Source organism: Opisthorchis viverrini (assembly GCF_000715545.1).
Source record: "Opisthorchis viverrini unplaced genomic scaffold opera_v5_186, whole genome shotgun sequence".
NCBI classification, from domain to species: Eukaryota; Metazoa; Platyhelminthes; class Trematoda; order Opisthorchiida; family Opisthorchiidae; genus Opisthorchis; species Opisthorchis viverrini.
Window position 1 is genome coordinate 851,012 of NW_008751844.1, and position 18,264 is coordinate 869,275.

Genomic DNA, 18,264 nt, shown 5'->3' on the forward strand with positions numbered 1-18,264 from the left:
CCCGATTCGGAGTGGCGTAAACAGAGAGGTGGCCAACCCATGACCTGGCAGAGGAGTATGAAGGAGATGACGAAACGCTTGGGTGCTGTCGGTGCTACTCGCCTTCCAGGATGTGGACCGCGTGATCCTCACTGTGCCTTGTTGGAGACACTACAAGATATGGCTGGCACCCGATGTCAGTGGCGTTCTTGTTGTCAGTTTCTGTCCAGATTGCGTGAGTGAATGTCTGGAGGTGTAGGCACCTCGGAATGATTGTGTTAAGCTAGCACTAAGTCCCTCCCCCATCCACCTTTATTCTTTTCTTTACAATAAGGCTTTCAAATAAGTCATGGCTGTACGGCAGTGAAGCATTGGTGTTGAGCACTGATGTCATGCTGTCGTTGACGATTTGATGACTCAAAAGGCACCTGCTTTCCGCACCCTGCACCTGCACCGCCCGGGCCAGGCCGGCTCCCTAAAGCCAACTAATTCAGACTATTGAGTCACTGGCCCTGGAACGGTTCAGACTCAAAAGGCACCTGCTGTGCGCACCCTGCACCTGCACCGCCCGGGCCAGGCCGGCTCCCTAAAGCCAACTAATTCAGACTATTGAGTCACTGGCCCTGGGAACGGTTCAGACTCTTAAGTTAGAGGCTAGGGTCAGAGTCCCCGAACAAAACCCTACATTCCCCCACTGACTTGTGGGTCAGACTTTTGAGTCAAAGGCTCAAGGTGGGGTACCTCAACTAAACCCCCTTCTTCGGCCCGGACCATCGGAAAGTATCATTTTCCCTTGCAGCTCTTCGCTCACCGGCATTCTACTTCCATTTCTCAACCCATCGCACAATTCAGTGCAACGAACCCATCCACCAATCCCCTCGGCCACTGTTTCACTCAACTATCGCCAAGAAAAATAAACCAAAATAATCACCTACTAACCAAAAACAATCTGATCCACATTGCAGCCTTCAATGTTCGTACTCTAGTTCAGGTTGCTGAAATCTTAATTTCCCTCTCTATCGATGCATGTTGTGTCCCCGAAACAAGCATACAAGACCCCACTTCGATCGTGCTCCTCAAGCCGCTTAGGATGAGCCCAGATGCTCCATCCAGTGATTCTGACGCAATGGCTTGTGGTATTTATGGTGTGGCAGTTGCACTCAGCCCCAAGGCTGAAAACCCCTTACTGGACTGAATCTCAGTAAAAGCGTCTTTGTGCTGTACGGTTGTCTGCCTCCATTGAGATTAACGCAGGTCGATGTGGTAAATAGTGTTTGTCTGTCATATCAGCATACGTCCCAACAAATAGCAGTACTGAGACTGAGAAGGACGAGTTTTATCAAGATCTGTCATGACTACTTCGGTCGGCAAGAAGGATGGATATATTAATCCTGGCGGGTGATATGAATGCCCAAGTTGGACGACTAAGTCCGGAAGAAACACAGGTGGTTGATTTGGAGTCGATGCTGAGTGTACGGATAATGGAGAGCGGCTTCTTTGATTGTGTGCAGATCATGGTCTGTTCCTGGCCAGTACGAGTTTCCAACACAAACGCGCACACCCAGTTACTTGAAGACCACCTACCACAAGACAATCGTGGACTCAATTGGACCATAAGGCTATCAGTTACCGATGGGGGTACTCAGTTAAGGATTGTCGTTCGTTCTGAAGTACACAACTGGACTCTGATCACGCCATGGTGCGGGCCTGCTTAGCACTTCACTTTCCGCCAGCACTACGCGTGCCGAAAGAGAGCAGCTCCGTTTATCAACTTCGACAAGTTTCAGTAGCTGAAGAGTATCGAGCTGATCTGGCTAGAAAGCCACTAGAAACAAAGTCATTTGGACGATGAAGATCGCTTGGAGGATAAATGGAGGCTATTTAAAGAAGCAATACTGTTAGGTTTCAGAACTGTTTGTCCAGCCCATCTGAGTCGACTCAATGAACACTGGATATCTTCGAGATCAGATTTCATTGCTGCCAGAAAGGTCATACCAACAACTAGCGACTATAATGGTACACACAGATCCCTCAAACTCCGGATAATCAGGAGTTTGAAGAATGACAGAGAACGCTGGTGGATTTCAAGGGCCCTGGAGGTGGAGAAGGCTCTCGCTGAAGGCACCGCCACACCCTATTTCAACTGATCCGATCAGCAGGTCAAAAGGAGGCATGTGTCAGTGAGACAATATGCGAAAAAGACGGAATAGCAAATCTCTCCCTCAAGCGCCGTCTCAAGCGGTGGGCTGAGCATTTAAAAGAACAGTTCGCCTGGTGTCCTTCAATACAACCGCTGGAAGAACCAAACGGGCCCGAATGGAAAATTGACACCAATCCACTATCAGCAACCGAAATCGGGCGCGAGATTTCAATCTTGCAGCGCGACAAGGCACCTGTCCCGGAGGGTTTACACCCTGCGCTCTTCAAAGAAGGTGGCGAGGTCCTGGTGAACAGTCTGACAACTCTAGTGCAGAAGATTTGGAATGGAAGCAGAATACCAGCCGAATGGTGCTCCCAGTCAGCATCCGTCATCCCAGTTTTCAAAAAGGGAGCAAGAACGTCATGCGGAAACCATCGTGGTATCAGCCTGGTATCCGTCACATCTAAAGTGCTCTCTGGCATTATTTTGCGCAGGTTGATGGATTGTCGGGAGAGACAGATTCGTGGGAATCAAGCTAGGTTTCGCCCTGGTCGAAAGTGAATTGACCATATCTTTACTTTGAGAAAAATTCCTGAACAGCACCACTCCTTCAGGGGTCACACGTTAGTAGCTTTACTGGATTTGAAAGCTATTTTTGATTCTGGTGACCAAAGGTGCCTTTTTTCAATTTCTCTCCCTTATGAGGACACGGTATGCGAACTCCCGTGGGCGCATACTGGAAGCCCAGTGGTGTAAGACAAGGCTGTCCTCCTTTCCTTCCCTTTCAACTTTGGTTATTCATATGTTGCTTTAAATTTCTCTGCCTGCCTCTGGAACCTCGGGAGTCGAAATCCTCTCGGGACGTCCCCTCACAGACATTGAGTATGCAGACGATATTACTCTCCTTGGTCCAGATCCTTTCCAAATGCAAACGATTTTAAATAACCCAAATAACTGCCGCATGGTTTGGCGTGAGCTTCACACCTGCGAAGTGTAAAGTGCTGCTACAAGATTGGGTGGGTGCTGGCAGGTGAGCTAATCAACGTGGCGGATAAATTTGTTTGCCTGGGCAGCTGTATAAGTCCCGGTGGATTGGCTGGAGATGAGATTTCTCGAATCGGAAAGGCCAGGGCGGCTTTTGCAAACCTCCGACACCTACGGCGCCGTGACATGAGTTTGTCTGTCAAGGTAAGAGTTTACACTGCTACGGTGCGATCCATACTGCTTTATGGATCAGAGAACTGGCCCTTACGCGCAAAGGATATACCGAAAATGTTCGTGTTTGATCATCGGTGTCTCCAAAGCACTGGTCAGGTCTGGTGAGAACATCGCAGTAGTAGTGCTGAGGTACGCCAAGTGGTTTTAGGGAGAAGGAACTCCCCCACAATAGAATAATTACTCACGCTTCATAGACTGCGCTGGTTGGGTCATGTACTCCGCATGCCAGAAGACCATCTGCCTCGCAGAGCTTTTTTCGCCCAGCCCTGTGCTGAGTGGAAGCGACCGAGAAGTGGACAATGTATGACCTGGCAACGAAGCAACAAACCAATAACCAGTAAACTAAGTCGGGTGGGCAGTTGCCGCCTTCCTGGATGGGAACCTCGGGACTCAAATGATCAGTGGTTATTGACATTGGCGGAAATGGTCCATTCGCGCAGTCAATGGCGCTCGTGCATCAAAGCTGTCGCCTTCAGTGGGTAGCTACCCAATTTCCAAACAAACTAAGCATATCTTCGCCTCCAAGGCTTGGTTTTGTATTCCAATTTCCCGTTTTCCGGTGATCGAAACTATAGCAGCTGGAACCAATGTGCCTATGGCACACTGTTTATAGCTGATAAATTGAATTGATTGGATTGATCAACTTCCTCCTTGTCGGACTCCTTCAAAGACGTTGCTGGACGAACCGCACAGAGGCGACCATTAACGGGTACCCAGTCATGGACGACACTAACCTCTGTACATCCTACCGCAACAGCCTCTGGATCACCAGAGGTGCGTAGCCGGAGGCGAGTGGAGAGTGATGGGGCGGTTAGCCCAACCGCTGTGCCTGCATCCTGAATTCTGACACACAGTACACACCAATGCCAAGCAAGTCCAATGAAAGTGCAGCCTGTTGAACTGCTTTCTTCAGAGTGCGGACATTGAATGCGACCAGATCCACTGGTCGTCGAGTCTTGAAGATTGCTTCCGATATGCTTGAGCATGTCGGTGTCGGATGACGCGCAGATGTTGCTTGCAAAACCGATGCAGTACGAACGGAGTCATCAGTCCAAAGTGATGAGCCTACAATGATAGAGCAATCAGTGGGATGGGGAGAGGGGGCAGGAAAAGTATGTAAAAGGGAAAGAAGGAAGGCGTCAGCGGTAGCCAGTTTTCGCTTAACCGCCCTGCTGTATTGATCAACTTCCTCCTTGTCGGACTCCTTCAAAGACGTTGCTGGACGAACCGCACAGAGGCGACCATTAACGGGTACCCAGTCATGGACGACACTAACCTCTGTACATCCTACCGCAACAGCCTCTGAATCACCAGAGGTGCGTAGCCGGAGGTGAGTGGAGAGTGATGGGGCGGTTAGCCCAACAGCTGTGCCTGCATCCTGAATTCTGACACACAGCACACACCAATGCCAAGCAAGTCCAGTGAAAGGGCAGCCTGTTGAACTGCTTCCTTCAGAGTGCGGACATTGAATGCGACCAGATACACTGGTCGTCGAGTCTTGAAGATTGCTTCCGATATGGTTGAACATGTCAGTGTCGGATGACGCGCAGATGTTGCTTGCAAAACCGATGCAGTACGAACGGAGTCATCAGTCCAAAGTGATGAGCCTACAATGATAGAGCAATCAGTGGGATGGGGAGAGGGGGCAGGAAAAGTATGTAAAAGGGAAAGAAGGAAGGCGTCAGCGGTAGCCAGTTTTCGCTTAACCGCCCTGCTGTAACGCAACAAGCAAGGTGACCCGGTTGATGGCACCCCGCAACGGCCAACGTGGAATGAGTTCATTTTTATATGTGCAGTTCATGGTTGTACGTAGGTTGCGATACTGCTAGGGCACCCACACTTATACAGGAGGAAGATTAGGGTCCGAAACCAAAGCCTCTGGCTCAAAGGCCTGACCGCAAGGCAGTGGTGTTTGGCGGGAAATGGAAATGCATTATCATTTCTACGGAATAAGTAGTCACACGTCCCAACCTCGAACCTGGAGGACCAGCAGGCTGCGTTTGTCAGGCCTCTAACCACTGACCAACCTGATGTGAAGGACCCTGCGAGTGTCGCGCGGACACCCTCCATTATAGCTCAATGGGTCACCGTCACACCACGGTAAGGTCCAGTGTCTTCGAGACGGATCATTCCGATCATCAACAGTTGACCGTGACCACCGGCGCATAATTCAATACTGTCGATATATTCTAAAAAACAGATTCTGGCGTCATTCACAGGGCACCTGTTGCGTGCAGCCACATAAGGAGACCATGATGCCTTACTTTCTGCGCCCCCCGTGCATCCAGGTCAGACTATTGAGTCATCGGCTCCGGGTCCCCAAAGAAAAATCTATCGCCCGCTATCTTTTGACTTCAAACTTGATTCAGAGGCTTAAGATGGAGAACATCGTCCAACCCCACTTACTCAATTTGGTAAACTGGGAAGAATCATTTACCCGCACAGTTATTTGTCCACATGGACAGCCATTACCCGGCCTAGCTAGCGAGACTGCACAGTAGTGCACCATTGGTTCACAATGAAGGTTGCTTTACTAGTACGCTGGTCAAAGAGCTGTGATAATAAAACCAGTCCAGCAACACACCTTGTTTGTTTGTCTGGTCTGATGGGCAATATTCCCTATAAGAAAACTGCAGATTTCAAGATGTAAGAAGCTAGCTAAGTATAGGTAGCTGTGATCACGTTCTTTGTTTACTAAAAGCTGCTGCCTCGTAAACGGATTCAGTTGGGGGTGGATAGAACTAGATCACCGTAGACAGAGTTTATGCTTCTGCAGCACTTTTAAGCTGCTATTTTTTGCTCAAAATCATCTCTTCTCCTTGGCGATATCGGTCAAGTTATTGTGCAAAGGTTGTTTTAATGAAATACGCCAGCCCCTACATGTTGGACTCAACGGGAATTCGCGCCTTTTGCTAAGTGACTACTGTTGTTTTCCGTGGTCAATTCAAAGCAGCATCAATCCAACAGCACAAATCTACTCATGTTACGGTGTGTACAAGTGTGTACGATATTCCTCACCGCCCGGGAAACTCTCAACGCAACACAACTACACTTCGTTTCGCATGTAAAATTCACCAACTAGGGTAATCGTTCATCCCCGTTCTCCGTGCAGAGGTGCGAGTTAACACTTGTCCGCGTATTACGACTTTCCTCATCTATCAACTGACGTGTTTTACCACACCAGCACGAACAACACAAGGATATACTTCTCAACCTCTACACATTCTCAGATTAACCCACACACGATTCAAGTTTTCGTTCCGCTTACGTCCATGAATTGATAGAAAATGTGGTTTCAGTCATAAAGCTCGCAAGTCTGCACGCTATAGATGTCTACTTCGGAAAAATCCCATCTCAATATATTCGTTTCGAGCGGTTTGTTTTTGAGCTGATTTTGGTGGTCACTTCGTCTTCGCTTTTTATGATGGCTGCAGAATCTGTTTTTGTCGATAGTGCTCACGTTAAACAATCCACTAAGGTGCAGCAGTTCTCCGCCTTTCAGTGGAAAATTTGAGAGATGCTCTTAGCACGTTACGCTATATTAGTCAACTTTCCGCGAGGATCCCTGTGAGATTCTTCAAAGGCACGGAAATCGGTCGGGATCGACTCGATGACCCCCAACTCACAGTAGCCAAGGTTGGGAAACCTGTATAACAGAAAACTGGAGTCGAATGCAAGTCTTCAATCGCACTGCTCTAAAAGAACGGTTTTCATGCTTCAAACAGGAACACCAGTTTTCACTTGTGTGGCTAGACGTTTGTCCTAAAAACATTTCAGCCCGCCTAACCTTTTTCCTAATTTACCTATAGCGTGGTGACTTGTAGAGCGGCTGAGTTGTGGCCCCAGATATACATTATGACAGATTGGTGGGTCAATAACAACGCTTTTGCTCGTTCTGAAGCTATTGGTACCGTAGAAAAAGCACGAGAAATCAACCGTGTTATTAAAATAAACGTTGGAAATTCGACACCTACCTTGATTATCTAAAGCATTGAAAACCAGGTCAAACGTGGAGAAAAAGTTCGTATCGAAGGTCGAACTGGGAACTGAATTCACAAAGAGGGAGAACTCACCTAAATATACTTTTATGGAGAGCTGTGATTTCGCAGTTTGGCCGGAACCTCAAAACGCTTTCCCGAGCCACCTGGTAAGCAAATAAGTGGTAGGAGACACATATTCCGTACCTCAGCCTTAGGACGGCCAACATGAACTCGTTGAAACAAAAACTGTCTATTCAAATTGCTGATGTCAATCGTGTCCAGATCAACCTGCTTAATTAATCAGTCATTTCAACTTACAACAGTGATTTTAGTGAAGTTTTCCAAAACCAGATTTTTTAAAAGTTCACAGCCGATTCCTCCAGCCCCAACTACAAGGATATTCAGCTGATCCGACATTAGTATGAAAGATTCACGCAGTTCCAAATAAAATAAATGACAGATATTGCTGAATACTCAGGCGTGAACTGATGTCGGCGAGGGACAAGAAGAAGCTGTCGGGCGTTGGATGTAAACTGAGCCCAATGATTGGATGACTTAACTGCGCCTGCAAAGCACGCTGTCTCACGGTTTTCAAGGACGAATACCTGAGGTGGAAATTTTGGTCGAGCTTCTTGTGGCTAAGAAGGTTTTTGGCATGTCGATCGCCTCACTGAAGGTACGGGTCTATCCGAAGATAGCCCGAGCCTCGGTATAAGTAGGTTTATTAAGTTTGCTCTGGAGTGGGAGTCCGCAAACCCGTAGACTCGGGTCGGCGATCACGGTTTCAGGTGGTACGTTCAACAGGTCCGATAGGTTTTTACACTGGTATAAAGTCAGATTTTCGTTGACTGTGAACGAAAGGTGTTAAGTACTGATTTCGCGGTGAGTGGCTTGAAGGAGAGGAGAGAATGACCCTCACCGATAATGGTGCTGGTTAATGGGAACAGTGTCATCCAGTACGCCAGAAGAAAAGAACACCTCGGCGTGCAACCTAGCAAATAAGTGTGTTTGGACTTAGTAAGAATGGGAGGTTTGATTTGCCCTTGGTCAACACCCGATAAAATTGAGTAGCTGGGTTTCCCGCATGTGTATGGTCGATTTGGCAGTGGCTACCTAACAAAGAAGCAACCAATAAACTATGAGGTCCAATGTTCTCCAGTTCGGAAAACTATATAGATCTGAGCTGATGAGCAACAGATTAAGAATGGTAAGTCCGAGTCAACGGGACTGGAAAAAGTTTTAGAGTGAGGTGGTGGGGTATGCACAGGATATGAGTGCAGGAGGATTAACGGTACGATTAAAGGATGGCAAACTTAATGTGCATGTACATCAGTAGCATGGTGGGTAGTGGTTACGGAAAAGGTTCGGCAAACAACTGCATGCGAAAATGTATGTAGATACCAAGATTTAATTCATGATAAATGCCAGGATCCAGTATCTTGAGGGAAGTGTTTCAGGAAACTTCCTGTCTGAGGATTGTCTGAGGATGTGAATATTAGTAGCATCGACTATTGTTCAGGGAAGGGGGCATTCTGAAAAGGGGAGTTTTCAGCAGACTTAGTTTATTTATCTCCTCTTCACGACCTTGAGTTGACGACAACGTGTCAGGGATGAAGGCTACAAATGAGAGGGTCAGGAGGACAGCTGTTTTCGGGGTCGAAGGATTAGAGTGAAATATCTGCCCTGGGTAGGACAAATGAGGGTCTAACGTGACAATCCCGGATATCATTCAATGAATATTTCCCTTGCTTCATCGCACACAAACCAGGGATTCAAAACTTGACCTAATTATTCAAAACGAGGCAAAACGTGATTAGAATATAGAGTATGGGAATTATAATGGCTAGGAGATTTGAAGAAACGAAGGGCAGGAAGACAGTGATGGAAGCAGATTTAAGGGCCCGACCCCTTGTTTTCCCCAAAAGGCTGTATTCTAAAGATATTCAAAGGCAAATGTTTAACGAAAAGTAGAATATTCGTAAAGTAAAATATCCAAGAGAATGGTGCAACATTTCACTCACATTAGCCTTCCACAGGGCATCTAGATGAAAAATTAGGATAACATTTCAATTTATAGAAAAGAAATGAGTTGCATTATTTGCGCCTTCCGTTTTACGGGCTTCAAACCTACAAAGGCACGAACATTCTTAATTTATTTGCTCGGGAACAGAGGATGGAATACGTTTACTTATAAACCAAAGCGATAAAAAACGGTATTACAACGATTTTATGTCACAGTATGGCGTCATTCTGTCTTGGTTATTGTAATGTCAATGTTTTCCCTCCAACGTCGTCCGCCCGTATGACAACTACTTCCGTGGAAGTGTTCACATATAAAATTTCACGTGTTCCTCCATGTTCATCCCCACTTCACCCGTTTGTCGAACGCATGTATGGAGGTCAATGCTTTAGCGTAGTCTTAGGTCCCGAAAGTCCGTTTGTTTCGGGGTGCGCATTTTTGTTGCAGCCTCTGAGGCTTATCCTCTCACCCTACACTGAACATGACAGGGTTGAGAGATATGGAATTAGGGGTGGCGCATTTGTGCCTTCTAAATGAGATGTATCACAGCAATTTCGAACCCTCTACAATATTTGCCTAGTTATCTGGCTTCAACACGGAGTCAGCATGCAGTAAAGCACCGGCCCCAGAAATTCGATGATATGACACGTAAAAAAACCGTTCAGTTTTAATACAGTTTCGATGCCGGTTCGCCATGCGATTACGAAGAAAGCACGAGGGCTGGTATACGATCGGGTTTCTCAAACCTAGATAGAAGTTTAGATGCAGAGGTCGAGTCCGATTCACGAAGCTTCTAGTGAGTAACCCCGCGCTGTAATCTCCGAGTCATCTCTCGCGATAAAATACGAATTAGTTGTTCGTGCAGATTATCTCAGACTCTCTGGCGCATTGTCTAGCTGCTCGAGCGTGTATTCATGGGCATTGCGAAAAATACCAGCGTAGAACCTGAATCACCTGAAAACTCTTGAATCTCCTGGGTCAGCCATTCCAGTTATACGGCCTGCAGTAATAAACTTGGGGTGTGATGACTGATAGTGGCGCTGCACCTCAGATGCACAATGTTGTTATCTGAAAAACATTTGCGAGTGGAATAAAACTTTAAATCCTAAATGTTGCATTTTGTTGCGTATGTACTTTAACCAGAAATCATCTAACTCTACGTCTTCTCGCAATTTGCTTTAATTAGTTGAACATCCAGTTTTATGGCGTTCGTCCGACCTTGAATTGACTTCAGAATCGGCCGTATTGGAACCTGTATCTTTTTCATCCTTCATGGATTTTGGGAATTCTTTAAACGAATGAGTGGATGACACCTATGTTGTACTTGCGTGTTCATCTTATAATTGATGTGTTGCGAATGGGTGTACTAAAGGTGTGGTGGGTCGCCTGCAGGACAAGCGAGAAGTCAATTAACTAGAAGAGGTGTTTTCCACTGAAAAAAGTATTATGCATAGCACCAGCTGTTCGGTACGTCCTTGAATAAAGAAGCAGTTGAAGCATTTTCCGGTAGCCTCCTACCTTCTAAAACAAAACATAGGGTTTGTAGGCTTTTGCACGATTGGGTTTCGGTTACATGACGGAAAGCCGATGAAGAGTTGGGTACCTGCAGTGCTCTGCTGAAGTATGGAACGCTATCCTGTGCAGTGCAGCAGTTTGTGATCGATGAATTTGGCAAGATTCTTAACACTCAGGAGATACGCATTCACCACCAACTCTGCCAAGTAGGTACCCAATAGTTGGGTTCTATTTTGGCGAATGATATGCCTTCAGTCCTGGCAAAACTTCGGGAGACTGGACGTGTGCTTGTTCTGCAATCAGGAGAAGGCCACTAGAGCCAATCACGCTTCCTTAGGTGACGGCAGGTAGCATGATATCGACCAGGTGTAACTGATATCAATTGAACGTGCGTGATAAACAGTTTTTGGTATCGCGATATCTCGATTATCGTAGCAACTGAAAAATAAGGCGGCCCGGTGCAGCCAAACGAAAGATTCAGCTGGGCTCCAGGTGAGTCTCTCACGAGAACAAATTAGTTTGCAGATGAGTGTATATTCGCCAATTTCGTGCAATTTGGTTTCAAGTAGAACATAAGGTTGACGGAAACCCGGGGACTGCGCCTACCTGATGAGCCCCAAGAAGGGCGAAACCGGTCGTGGGCTGTCGACGAAATTTCAGCAACCTTCTGAGTAGTACATTACAAAGATATACACGTATCGCGACATCTCGAATATCGTAGCTACTGAAACATGAGGCGATCTTGTGCGACACATTCAGTTGCCTGAGAACATCACAAACGAAAGATTCAGCCGGGTTTCGGGTGAGTCTCTCGAAAAAAACAAATTAGTTCGCAAATGAGTGTATGTTCACAGTTTTTGGTAAGTTATTTTGAAGCAACTAATATGGATACAGGCTGTATAGCTTTCAGACCACTGATAGAATGGGTAATAGGCGTCCGGTTATGTATGTTTTTGTGAAAAACGAACAATTGGCCTCCATGCGTAAATTGTTGGGCTTTTTCTGTGAAATAATAGGGGAGAATCATCAGGTAAAGCACTGGTACAAATAAGAGCCGCAGGAGCAGCGTCCTGCTACGATATCATGTCGTGCTACTTCCATATTAGAAGAACACTCAGAAAGCACGCATTTATTGCATAGCATTCATGTAATTTTGGCCACAAAACGCTCTGCGAACATCCAGCACATGGCTTGCTTGTTGTCGGACAGTTCTAATGCAAGCACGGAGGTTTCGGCGAGACCTACAAATGCTGTCACAGGGACCCCGATACCTCTGTTGTCACAAGGCCGGCTGCTTGTACGTCAACCGCAACTGCGTTGTACACGCACAATTCGTAAGACCCACTTTAGAAAATTGACCAACAGCCTTCTTGGGAATGCAAAAGGCCGCCAAAAATACCGGGTGCTCTACTGAGCATGCCACACAGACTGTGTCCGCTCAAACCGAGTGGCTCATACTGGAATTAGAGATGCGTACGTCAAATCACTGCAACAGATGGGAGATCCCACAGGATAACGGCCAAGTTCTGGACGTCCGTCGAACGATCAGGTATATATGCTATCTCGTTTTGAATCACCCGGGACCGCGACGCCCAAGGCTACACTATTATAGTAATGGAAAGTACAAGGTGAACTAACTCATACTACGTGGTGCAAACACGCAAGTACTATAAGACATTTGACAGCTGTGCTGGAGAATGCACACGCTCCGTCCACCAGTCACGTCTCATTTCAGGGCGTCGATGGTTCAGTGATCACTGTGCACCAAGAAGACCATAAACTCCCCAGAAGGAGATGTGTACTAATGAAAATGACAAATAAAATTCAACTTATCCTGTCGTACAACTCGGACCTTCGACTTTTCTCTGTATATGTGAATAGGCGCCATGTGTCGTTCAGCTAACTTTTGTGATCGACACAGTTTCCATGTGGCTAGCTGAATATGCGTCGTAGACTCCCGGTCAAATGTGAGAGTGTACCAGGAAGGTTCGTTCAGCTGTCCGCTATGATCGGCGACACGGTGATCCTGGCATTTCTTCAAGCTATGATGGAGAACTCTGCTGTCCTGAGACCATTTTTAATAGCTCATCATTACGTTCCAGCTTTACTTTCATCCAAGCTGGCAAGATTCATTCAGTAGTAACCAATGCGGCTTCTGCGAGGCTAACTCGAAACAGCAATACTCAAGGTTGATGAACACATCGCTCAACATTCGAACATTCAAGCGGACATAAATAGCAAAAATTATTTAAAGGAGAGGAACGACCACATATTTTGCGTATGCAAGGGCCATGGGCTTTCTAGATAAATCGGTGACACAATTCGGCCGAAGAGCTATCTTGAAATTACGTCCATTGCACGCGATTCTCTTTTCACCGCGACATCTCATTACATTAGGCAACGTATTCAGGGTCACTGGTGTTTGATGACCTTTAAGGTTAACTCACCTAAACAAATCATCAGTGTAGATAATTTGCAGAACGATTCATTATACATAGACATTCTGCACTGCAAAGTTGTAAGCCTGAGAACGTCGCAGCTTTTGATAAATCAGTACCGTTGTGGGAATACTGAGCGGCGATGGCAGTGACAAATATTGTGGACTTTCAAGTGCGCGGCCTTATCAAAAGATCAAGGTTTCCGTTCACCACTCTCTGAATCTCTTTTCACCTAAACGATATCCGCTGCCCGTCAAAAAATTTCCATGTCTTTATGGAACAAGTGTAACGTGGTTTACGATGGAGGCATCACCCACAAAATGTTACCCATACAGCTCCCTTCCACACAAATCGGTCTTCCATAGTAATCCGTCACACACATTCGGAAGCTGTCTTCATTGCTGTTTATAGTTACAAAAGGTGTAAAAATAACCCATCGTTCTACCAGGTTCAGCCCAAAATTAATGATAACAATGATGTTTATTTCCAAATGGTAGGTGGCGTACTGTCAGACATGCTCGTAACGTTATAGTTAGAATAAAAGCATGACTAGTGGGGTTTGTGGGTGCCGGGAATTTAGCGAAAAGGTGACGGTGGGATTAACGGTGGGTATTATCCGACGTGGACTTGGTCACACCTGAGCTGGCATGGGGTGAAACCGAAATTACAAGGGCTCTTCTTTCTTATGGGAACATATCTTATGAGATAAGACCAGATTTTCAAGTGGCGAGCAGACGAAATACAAGGGAGGACACAACGGGAGGCTTCTACCTGATACGTGATGAAAAACACCAGGAATGCAGAGGATGTGTAACCAAAACAACGGATCTGGAGAGGCATCAAAACTGCAACGATCTGGTTGGCCGATTCGAACTGAGGCTTGAAACAATCAGTGGGGCTTCGTGGCCGAAGGTTGTTGGGTTTATGGCCAGGGTCACGAAAAGCGTAAGTTGAGATGATGAAGTGGAAGGACTTGCAGTACGGATAAATGATGGTTGGAAAATCAGACTCACGGTGTGCAGCGAAACTGGAGAGAATCATTAGTGTCACTGCTGGAGCGGAGTCGGTCGTAAAAGTTGTTTGGGAGAAAGAGTTCACACAAAAGCACAAGACGGAAAATGACTTACTTGGTGAGGAGTGCATAACAAAAGTCACCGAGATGTTTAGATCTGACGGATGGTCCAGCATATTAAAATGAACGCCTCATAGAGGCAACTGGGGCTAAACAAAGACTATACTATTGGTTGTAGTTAGGGAAAAGAGTAGAGGGAGAGTGCATTCAAAGTAGGAAGTGGACAGTTGTGTTAATGCCAACAAACTCGTGTGGCAGTGCTTTGCCGTCACTGTGCTGAGATAAATCAGTTTCTGTATTGCCCCCGTGACGGACGTCGTGAGTGAATCGGCTGGGCTGGGATTCTGTGAGTGGTGTGATGTTTTGGGTCTGCCAGGAGAATACACAGGAAGAACAAATCCAATGTATTATCGCTGGTAGTATTGTCCCCGGTCAGGGGTCCCTTTAGGTGCAATACACGGATCGGGTGGAGTGGTTAAAGGCCAAACAGGGCATCCATAACATGTGTTACTGCAGATCGAAGCTGGGAAGGATGAAGTTGGATGAGATCAACAAGGCATTGAGAGTTACAGGAGTCATCAGACAGAAGTCCTTACAGAGAAAGGTTGGACGTTTGCCACAATTACGGTGGTGACAACAAGTGGTTGAACGAGACGGGATAGGGATGGATCTGCACTTATAAGTCTACCATCAACGTCAAGATAAGATCGTCAATATGTGGTGTTATACTACCTGAGACAGTGCAGTTTGGTGTAAATAGGCATAGAGGCAGCGTGGAAAAGGAAACAAAACACGTAAGTGGTGATGGGGGTGAAACTTCTAGGATGGTGGACCAGATTTTCTAGAGGTAATTGTTGAGCTGGACAATCTGGGTGGGAAGAGAGGTGGTCGCTTTTCCCCAAGGCACAACTGTCAGCTTCAATCTACAAAAATGCGTGACAAAGAAGAATTTCGGTGCTAGCCTCACGTGCCCTAGTGGGTCTGTTGTTTCACTATATATATATATATATATGGTATGTGTCCACTCCTGGGGGCAGCAGGTGGGCGTGTGTTTTGTTTGGTTGGCAAGGAGGATCTTAGTGCGGTGTAGCCTTGACTATGACGGAATTAGCTACGGTTGTGCACGTTGATGTAAACCATGGGCATCGCATTGTATCCTCAGGCTGTCCCAAATGTGTTTTTTATAAGAATAATCATTATTTTTTGACAGAAGAAAGATCAATTTTTTCATCTGTAATTTACGGCGCTGTCATATAAATAATCAACCAAGGACGGTTCCAACACCATCAGCATCAACAAGGGAAGAGCAGTACTCCTTTTTGAATTTCTTGAATTAAAGGTCAGGCTCAGAACCACCGGTGATGGATGCCGTACCCGTGCTGTTGTAGGGATGGCAGGTATACGAACGCACCATGATGAAACATAATAGGGCGACCTCCCCGGCAAAGAGTACTCTTCCACCGCATGGGGTTTTTATCCCTCGTGCGTGTAAACAGATCTGCGAAGTAAAACTATCCAAGCAGTCATAAATGCGGCTTGTGCATTAATAAAATACTCCAGTTACTAGATATTTTTTTCGGTCGATGGAAAAGCCAGGCCAGTAGGACAGCTCAGTCGATTCCAACAAACAAACAGCATACAGACACTTATATAGTCAAGTCGCGGAGGGGACAAATCAAATGACGGTCACCAATGAAACGGTTGGAATTGTATGGTGATATTCAGGGCGAGTGCTCTACGGTTAAGCCGCGAATGAGTGTCAATGTGAGCCACCATGTCAAGCAGAAGCGTCCCGCGATGTTGTGTGTGTCAAGTAACTTGTGAAGCATATCCTCAGATGCGTTCGATATATATAATGTACTTTACTAGCGAAAGAAAAAGGCGACTATGATTTAGTTTTTGCCGGACATAGTTAAGCCGAGAGCACCAGGCATTAGATAGAGATGGTAGAGTAATCCGTGGTAGGGACTTCGATGGAATGAGATACAATTCGGCTGGAAAAACAATTGGGCCAGCGACAAAGCACATTTAAATTAAGTATGCATTCGAATCATACGGTGGCTTGAAGCAAGTGAATTGGATAGGAAGATATGATTACAGGATCATTTACTTGTCTACTAACTGAGCCGTCGCTAGCCTCAGATGTGCACTGGATCCGATTCAAAGAGGAGGTTGGAGGTAGTTGAGCATTGAGTAGAGCGGCAGCAGTTTAACAGGTAGGGAGTTTGTTCACGGATTGAGAAAACATATGATGATGCGTGGTATTCGGTGTCTGCCCAAGGAGGCCGTCCTAGATAGGAGCGTAGTGAACCAGGAAGGAGTAGTGGCGACCTGGAGGACACACCACGAGGTCGCAAAAGTTACGGAATAATTAGCGAGGATTTGAATTTACGTTTGGCCCAGCTTCTGCCATAAGGACATTTTTGTGCAGCATACGGTCTAGGAAATTTGGATTTATTTTGAGCCGTCTGATCCATAACTGCTTAGAGTCTTTACCAGCAACCCAGCGCATTTCTCTCCTAAGGATGCGTGTCTCCTATTTCAGCTAATTCTGGCAGGTCACCATGGTCTAGTTTGAGTTGACCGTAACTACTTATTCATAAGGAAACATTTCGAAGTGGAGGTTGCTAGATGAAACAGAACATACTCACAAAAGTGGGGCTTATTAAAGGCGCTCAGCATCTAAGCGGAGAAATAAAAACAGTACGAAAAACTGCGGAACTGGTGCATGGTGTACATGGGTTGGTGGAATTTCGATTACGAGTAAGGCATATGATGGGTTGGTTTATGCCAAAATTAGTGGAAAGTTAGTGCGAAATTGGTTTTAAAAATTATTCAGTGTTTGAAATAATTTCAAAAACGAAACCGTGTGAAATATAGCATCTTTGACTGATTAAAACATCGATGTTTATGCAGTCCAAAGTATTCGTGGTCAAAAGTGTGACAATGTTTAAATCAACCTAATATGTTGTCATACCTTCATGTTCACTGTTTCTACAATTACGTTCATGTGGAAGATGGGAAACAATCTTCGGCCTACTAACTCTCATCAATATGCGTGTACGTGAATATCAAGCACGTTTTGAAGTTCCGCCAAGTCATCGTCTCAGCATCGTATCGTCGGCACGTTTCAGGTCAGGGAACTAACTCAAAGGCCGAATAATGTCCTTACTGTCCGTTTGGGTGACCGTTCAGCAAAAACCCTAGTTGCTGACGAAAAATAGCCCTCTAAGTCATCTCATATACTTCGGAATACATTTTATAAGCGCGACAAGTCAAACAAAACTTCAGCAAGTTTCACGGGACTCCGGGACGGAGAACCTTGTCTGACGCGTGATTAGTCAAATCGGACGGGGGTGCTGAAGAAACAGCAATATTTTTTCAGCGCACAAAATCTTTGGTACGCAATAATTTTGGGATATAATTCTGTATTCTGCTTCCGGATGCGGGCGAGCTAAAGAAAAATATGACAGAAATATTGTTAACGGAACTAATTTCTCGTTTACAATTACATACAGTTCCAAGTAATATTAGGAATCGGTAGTAGTGGCGTAGCGCTACGATACCGCACAACAGGTCACACCGGCGCTCTTTGGGACCTCTTCAGCCGTGCCTGTGACGCCTGCTGTTCCCATGATGGCATGATGTAAAAATTGCTGTTGGTCTCAAAACCAGTACTGTGGGCACTTTGTTTGGGTCTGTCTGTATTTTAGCTGTCTCTTGCGCACTGCAAGGAATGAAAGTATTCGGTCACACCTAAGGGCTGCAGCATTATGCGATAGATTTCAGATGTACCAGCTCATCGTTCTCGTCATTGTGTATCAGTATTGGTTTGCAAATATCCCAATTCCTTGGTAACTGAGGGCAGTTGAATGAATTCTCTGCGTCATCGATGCCCTCGA

At 46.0% G+C, this 18,264-nt stretch overlaps 1 protein-coding gene across 1 annotated transcript in view; it reads right to left on the minus strand.

Annotated features, from left to right (window-relative positions):
* T265_07822 (hypothetical protein) overlaps nt 1-7,734 on the minus strand; it is a gene marked incomplete at both ends in the record, with an annotated part of 39,716 nt that extends 31,982 nt beyond the window's left edge. The window contains 4 exons of the mRNA XM_009173451.1: nt 7,312-7,376; nt 7,411-7,481; nt 7,522-7,605; nt 7,636-7,734. Coding sequence (XP_009171715.1) covers nt 7,312-7,376; nt 7,411-7,481; nt 7,522-7,605; nt 7,636-7,734 — 319 coding nt within the window. The remainder of the gene's footprint in view (nt 1-7,311; nt 7,377-7,410; nt 7,482-7,521; nt 7,606-7,635) is intronic.
* Nucleotides 7,735-18,264: the final 10,530 nt, after the last annotated feature.